Source organism: Magallana gigas, chromosome 9, assembly GCF_963853765.1.
Source record: "Magallana gigas chromosome 9, xbMagGiga1.1, whole genome shotgun sequence".
Lineage (NCBI taxonomy): Eukaryota > Metazoa > Mollusca > Bivalvia > Ostreida > Ostreidae > Magallana > Magallana gigas.
Genome location: NC_088861.1, coordinates 5824444 through 5832152, shown reverse-complemented (window position 1 = coordinate 5832152; position 7709 = coordinate 5824444). Strand labels below are relative to the sequence as shown.

The window sequence follows — 7709 nt, the reverse complement described above, 5'->3', positions numbered from 1 at the left end:
CAACAAGAAAGAATAAAAGCATATGTTTCACAGCCAAGTTAAGTTTCTCTGTAGTTTCCTTCCCCCTACCCCCCACCGCACCAAAATTGACAATAATTACATATAAGTCATACACATGTTTACTTTTTTGTAAGTAAATCTCTAAAGATGTAAATAAGCACTGCAAACAAAGATGTGTGTATTTAATATACTACTACATTACACTTACCCAGATAAAATGTAATCAGAATGAAGCTACAAGGGGTGAGTGGTGCAAATTTACCAATTTGTCGCCATACACACAGAACATCAAATAAAGAAACTGTGAGTGGTGTGTGGAAAGCATAAAAGATGGCAGCAAATTATCTCAAATAATCAGTGCAAAAACCCACAAATAGGCTGTTATTTGTTACATATCCTGCAAAAACATTGATAAAAAATGTTATCGTCCCATAACAAAGCCGATTAAGTTAATGTGTACATATGGTCAACGTACATGTAATTCTAATATACAAGAAGGCGGACGTATCAGGCGGGGATCCAGAAAATTAAATTTCAAAAATGATCGGTTGAATTACATTAAATGCTTTGAAAATTGTTTTAAACTATCGCACGGGTCAAAATGCGTGATAGAAGCTATGTACAGTGTAATTGGAAACTTTCATTTTATATCAATATGTAGTATTACCTATTATAACAAATGAGAGTATAGCACAACTGCCACAAGCAATACATGTCCTTTACCGGCACCACCTCCCTCCCCTTAAAAAAATGCCGTTTTATTTGCTAAAATGTGTGTGATTCAAGATTTTTCTAAAGGACATACCCGATTAGAATTGAAAAAGAGTCGTACGTTTAAAACTAATTTTGTCAAAATTTTTAGATTCATTTGGTTATATTTTGGTCCATTTGGGTAAATATATGCACCAGCGCAGCTCTAATTTATATATAATCAGGCCATAAATTCAAAATATTTTCAAAAATTAATAGCTTTAAATCCAGTGGATGAAAGAAAAGGAAAGCAAGTCGAACTCGATGAGTGCTAATACCTGTGTTGAATGAATGGTACAGTAGGATATGCGCAAAAAAGTCCCGTCTACTCTTTCCTACCCTATAATTATTGGAATATTAAATCCGATTATAAGAGTCAAATTAAAAATCAAGTACGGATATGTACCTGTTAATCAAAAGTAAAACTACTCATAATTTATCTACAGTGCATCGTTATGGAGCTACACAGAAAGTTTTATATTAATTTGCCGAGCCAAATAAAAAAATACCCTGGAAAACGAAGAGAAAACAAAGTGGGTACAGAATAACTGACAAATTAATAAGCCCCTCCCCCTCTTGAAATGTATATACTGAAAACAGATTATTGGCGTACAACATCCGCACACAATTTAAAGAAAATTTCATGTTTTTTTTATCATTTTCGCTAGCTAATGTAAGACATCACAAATACCCCAAACCCCCTCACGGAAATGGAAATGATGAGAGAGAGAGAGAGAGAGAGAGAGAGAGAGAGAGAGAGAGAGAGAGAGAGAGAGAGAGAGAGAGAGAGAGAGAGAGAGAGAGAGAGAGAGAGAGAGAGAGAGTGTGTGTGTGTCGATGTAAATCACAGGTGCGCTAAAACCGTTAAAATTAAAGCGTGCTAGTTGGTCTGCCCTACCCTAGCTACCTCCTCTCTTTTCTCGTTTTAGAGGCTTAATTATTGTCTATATATGCTTGTAACAAATCAAATCAATTTCAAATTCTAAATCAGACTGAATTTGACACTACAAAACTCTCTGTCTTTCTGTCTGTCTGTCTGTCTGTCTGTCTGTCTGTCTCTCTCTCTCTCTCTCTCTCTCTCTCTCTCTCTCTCTCTCTCTCATATCGACAATGGCATTGCCATACCCTACAATACACTATTCTTATCTGGATTTTTGTCTTTGAGGTTGTAAATCATTTTATCTTCTATGGTTTAAAACTTTATCATAACCTATATTTTGACATGTCGATTATTTCATTGAGTTTCGTTTCATAGCTAAAACATTTAGATTAAACAGATCTTTCTTCGCGAGCCGATTTTTACACAGTTGGGGCGAATGCACTTCGGGTTAAAATTGTTCGGGGGGAAATACATACAGGGCAAACAAAACCACTTAGATTCGCAAAGCCAACAGTGTTATTTCTAATTTAATTGTTTATACTGTGTGGGGTTAATTCATCAATGTTAATTTAACCATTTTATAACCACTATATAAGAGCTATTAAGACATTTATTTGTAGGAAAGAGCATGTACGAATGATCTTTATTTAGAACAGTTTGATGTTGCTAGGATACAGGTTTCAGATCCATGATTTGATTGGTTAATTTAGATATTGAATCTCGAATTTCGAATCTCGAATCTCGTATTTCGAATCTCGAATCTCGAATGATCCTTCTCGGCTTTCGTAGTATGTTTTTTTAAATTCATTTCTTAAGTCAATCAAATATTGCCATGAGAAAAATATCTGAATATTTAAGGGGATTAAAGTGACAAGAACTCCTGTACCCAGTGTCTAATAAGAATGAAATTGGGCTTCGTAAAAAGGGTTGAAATTGTTTTAAATTCTTTTCAAATAATAATAATTACGAAATTCGATTTATTAAAAAAAATCAAAATTAATAGAAAAAAATCCCCCGCACCATTCCATTTTATATACCTACATGTATGTGTATTTCCACTGCTAAGTTATAAACTTATAATGCTTAGAAATTAGGAGGGCTGAAAGGTCGTTGCTGTTTTCAGACTCTATTAACGTATTAAAAGAAGAGCTCAAATGACGATATAGCAAAGTATTCAGATTTCAAATCATAACGATGTGGATTTTTTTACTTTACTAAATGATTGTGTATTGCTATAAAAATCATATTATCTACAAATTTAAATGAAATTCTGATAGTTGATTATTCATATTGACCGCCCAGACTACTTAAATAAAAATAAATTGATTATATGAAATATTGATTTAAATAGAAAATGATTAATAAAACAATCCAGATGTCACTAGACGTTTAAAAAGAAAGTGTTGGTTCGGGATTTTTTTGGAGGGGGGAGTGTCAGTGGAGGTCTGCATCTAAAATAAAAACAGTACTTTATGCTGCAAAAGCATGAACAGATAATTCCCACTTGAGCTTCTTCTTCCTGGAGTGCGTTCAAGATGAAAACAACAGTAGATTAATTTATAAAATAGAAATCGAAGCAAATCAAACATATCAACCGATGTCTCACCTAGATAATAGAATCCATCTTGAGCAAATCTACAAGCTTGTTTTTTTCAGATTTTCTGGTGCACTATCAAAGGACAGGATACGAGTTTTCACACTTGCATATGCAATGTTTATTATCCGTGCAGAGTCTACATTCTGCAGACCTTCTGCCATAGCACACCATTTATGTCAAAAATAGCAAAGGGGATTTTTGCTGGAAACAATATACGCAAAGAAAGATAACTCTTAATCCTCATCTTAACTGCCATTACCCGACTCGGGTTATCATTCAAAGCTTTTTTAAACTTTAAAAATTTCTAACGTAAATGTGATATATTTAGACTTACTAATATTATAGATCTCAGTGATTAAGTGAATTACAGTTTCACATATTCACTCCGAATGAGGTGAGCATAAATTGTAAATTGCGAACTAATGGAAAGTACATGTATTAATGAACAGCAGTAGTAAAATGAAATTCAAAAATTTTATACTAAAATTCCTTTTGTAATAATGTAAAATAGAGAAAACTGAAACTACATGTAATTAGCTTATTTCAAAAACAGTGGTTTGGTTCTTACGTTAATTTTTTTCATAATACTATTGCTGAAAAGGTTATTTTCCAACTCCAAATATCTACTATTATATTGCATGCAAAATAGTTGTTTAAAATGCATTTTAATAATTTATTGTGTGTGTGTGTGTGTGGGGGGGGGGGGGGTATACAGCAAATCAAACTCAATCAAAAACAAGAACAACATCTTATTTATCGGTATCACTCACACTCATTTCAAAATAGGAGATATTTTTGTTGAAGAATAAATAGTTTTCCTTTCAAAATTCTTTATTATATTTGTTCTGACACATTTTAATCCTGTGATAAAATACAATAATGTGCTGTAAAAGAAGGTTCTAGATCGTTGGAATACATCACTCAGATCATAAAGAAATATGAACACCACAACTAAGAACCAAAGTTTTCTTTTCCTACAATTTCTGTTAATAATACAATTGATCTCAATTTAATCATTTCAACTAGTAAAGTTTCAATCCAGAAAATGTTGTAATGTGAGCACTATCACTGTAGTAACCGGTACCACCGCCTCGTTTGACCCACACTCTGTCCCCGGTCTGTAGATGTAAGATAACCAGGTTGGTTCCGGTCTGGTGAATGGCAATGCTGTTCCCACTGTTGTACCAGGCTAAAGCCCTGACCTTAGCCGATCCATTCAAAACTATGTCTACATAGATGTTTTTTTGAATGGCAGACTGAACAGAGACATAGAACACATATGTCCCTGCTGTGGGTGCTGTAAAGATACCAGTACTGGGGTTGTAGCCGGTTCCTTCGCTGTATATTACTTTGGAAAACACTAGAGTGCTTCCTGACCAACCAGAGTTACTTGATGATGTACCCGCAGAAAATGCATGGTGTTTACTCTCATCTACAATTTGAAAAATAACTAATTGTAGTGTATATACTGCTGAATAGACACGGAGTTTATCACACGGTTCTGTGCTGTTAATGGATTGATAAGTCTTACTTAATTGAAAGACACATTTTTTAATTAAAAATTAAGCAAACAATAACCTCTGTGTATTTCACAGTTTCTATAATCACATTAGAATACTTTGATTTTTTCTTAAAAAGTGAATGAATTACGGAATAAAATGTTGTGTAAGTTATTAAAAGATGCTCGTGAAAAATGTCGAGCGAAAGGCTCTGACAAATAAACATTCTATTTGGGAAGTGAGTTAATAATGTGTGCGAATGGGCGTGCAAAAAACTCCGTTTCATTAAAAGAGAAATACTTTCTTTACGGTTTTTTTATTTATTTGAATTTTACCGATATTTTATTCTGAAAAACATAAACCCATTAAAATAAGCACGACTTATATTAGTCTTATCCAGGGATGAATGTCAGTCAATGTTGTATAGCAAAAATCGTATATATTGTATAGCTACATGTACATATAAATTTATCTAATTTTCATCATATACATGTTTAAGAGACTTTGCATATTAAATCTGAATATATTGAAGAAGAATTAATTATGAATAATTATGTAATGTAATCCAGTCGTTTATAGCAGTGTATATGACTAATAATAGTCCATGTAGTATGATTGATATATATGTAAAGATTACTTTATTTATTTGATGCTGTTATTTATTCGGCATGCATAAAAAAGAAGCAAACATTGCAATATTAAACAAATTTTTAATAGCAGCTTTTATAAACTATAAACAGGCACTTGGTGGTAGAATATTTATTGTTATTATAGAGATATGTGCCCCGTTTTATTTTCCCCCTTTTGTTATCGTGTGAATTTAAGACTGCGCGAATGTAAATATCTCAAATTATCTTTTATTACATCTGTGTCTGCGCTTATTCAGGACACGCCGATTTTAACTATTAACTATTGTTGGCAAAAGTAAACGGGCGAATAAAAAAAGCTTGGCAAAAATAACACTGTGTATTTTCTCTACGACACAATTAAATCATTTTAATAATTCTATATCATGTTATGTTTCGTGAACATGAAACAAAAACGTGAAGTTAAGATTAGTAAAAAGAGTGGCCGACTTCTGATGCTGTAACCGACGATGTATGTGCGATGTCTGCGTAGAAAGCGCTCATTTGGTTCTATTTTTGGAGATATCATTTTGATAAAATATTTTTACGACGTTTTATTTGTTGTGGTTAAAACCCCTTTGAATTTTACGTTTTAGCAACAAAAGTAAAATTAATGATTTCGTTGTGTCATTTTTTGGAAAATTCCATTTTAATTGGTTAATGTGTGGTTTTCTAACAACCCATGCATTCAAAATATATATGGTCATTTGGTAGCATAAAATGTAAACTTCGTCTTACCGCAGTTCAATCTGGACAAATTCATGTTGGCCACTTCCAAAGAAGCAACAGCAGACGACAGTTTCAGCTGCTCATACTCCAACGCTGTTAACTGTGTCTCTAACTTAGTGAATGTTCTATTCAAGATTTCTGAAAAAATGAATTAAACATTTTTCTAAAACCAATTCATACAAATATATAAACAATACAAAATGATTATATATGACAAGTAATACATTTTTCTAAAGAATAATGATAAATAAACATAATCTTGTATATAAAACTTATTTTAAAAACTGTGTTATTGTACAGATAAACCAATATTCGAAATTTTAAAGGTCTGCCCACAGGTTTGTATACTAGGCAAAAACCAACATTAACAAATAAAATATCGTTCCTGCCTACTTCTGCCTAAGATGGAATTCTTATCAAACATGTGCTCTGCTACCATGGAAACAATTAACTAAAAACCATTTACAGCGACTCTTCGGTGTTTTTTTTAAATCAAAGCAAGCACATTTCTATTTTCTTACGATAAACAACACATGTAAATACCTGTGAAGGTTTCTCTAATTTCCGATTGAGAATCATCTAGATTTTGAATGAGCACTTTGTTATTAGTGAAGTTGAGTTCGGTTTGAACTATTTCCGCTTTTAATTCTTCGACTGAATTGTTAAAATACCGTTCACGTTCTTCGTATTTTCTATCTCTCGACTCATTTTCAGTCTCCGTGCTTTCCTTGAAATCCAACAGAGTGACCGAGAGGTATCGTACTTCTATTTTGATATCATCAAGAACACTCTGAGTTTTGTTGAACATTTCCTGCCTTTTGTCGTCTGAATCCTTCTGGATGACGATTAATTCGTCGCGCAGAGAACTATAGTTCTCGTTAACTGATTGTAAATTAGTTTCGAGCGCCATGATTCTGACCTCACTTATCTTGCTACTGTTCTTTAGTTTGTTATTTTCCTGTTGAAGAGATTTCACCTGAATCTTTAATGCATCAATCGTCTGCTGTTGTACGTTAACTCTTGCTTCACTTGCAGCTAGACTTTTCTTTATAAGGGTAACGTCATTTACCAGTGCATGGACATTCTTGACCAAAGCGAGGCGGATGACAGTCTCTTGGTTAATCATTTGTCGTAGGATGCTCAAATCGTTCCATTCCTGGTCTTTGCTCTCCAATGATGTTGAAGTCTTGTTTTCTCCATCAGTAAGGAACGATGAGACTGGTTCTGCATCAGAAAAAGTTAGCAATATCGCGAAAATACAAACCACCCTCATTTTTTCAAACTGTCGAATAAAGTGTTTAACAATACAGAGTGAGCTATATATTTATAGTAAAACAGCCCGACCCACATTTGTCTGACGTAAGCATTTCATAATATCTAGGACAATAATATAATATGTAAAATATCACGTCCACTGTTATGTAGAGATAAAATCTAAATCTGCTTTGTTTGTTGCATTGTGTAATTGTTTTCCTTAATAAACTTTTCCTTTAGATATTGAGATAACATATAATCTTTCATAACATAATTTACTCCAGAACAATTATGTGAATGTAAAAAGAACTGCGAACGCTAACGCCCGTTTCCCGCCTACATTTTACATCAAATCCTAATCAATTTATATCAAA

General features: G+C 33.1%; 1 protein-coding gene across 1 annotated transcript; it reads right to left on the bottom strand.

Moving 5' to 3' along the window:
• Window positions 1–4040: 4040 nt before the first annotated feature.
• LOC105328052 (uncharacterized protein MCAP_0864-like) lies at window positions 4041–7378 on the bottom strand. The gene is made up of 3 exons (XM_066071268.1): window positions 6625–7378; window positions 6091–6219; window positions 4041–4659 (listed from the first exon to the last, which is right to left on the bottom strand). The coding sequence occupies exons 1-3, from the start codon at window positions 7352–7354 to the stop codon at window positions 4250–4252; spliced, it is 1269 nt and encodes a 422-aa protein (XP_065927340.1). The 5' UTR covers window positions 7355–7378; the 3' UTR covers window positions 4041–4249.
• Between the last annotated feature and the right edge of the window lie 331 nt (window positions 7379–7709).

Coding starts and splice junctions, on each gene's coding strand:
- LOC105328052 (XM_066071268.1), bottom strand. CDS start 7,354: ATGAGGGTGGTTTGTATTTTCGCGATATTGCTAACTTTTTCTGATGCA. Junction 6,220..6,624: donor AATTAGAGAAACCTTCACAG/GTATTTACATGT, acceptor TCATTTTTTCAG/AAATCTTGAATAGAACATTC. Junction 4,660..6,090: donor TTTGTCCAGATTGAACTGCG/GTAAGACGAAGT, acceptor TTCAAATTGTAG/ATGAGAGTAAACACCATGCA.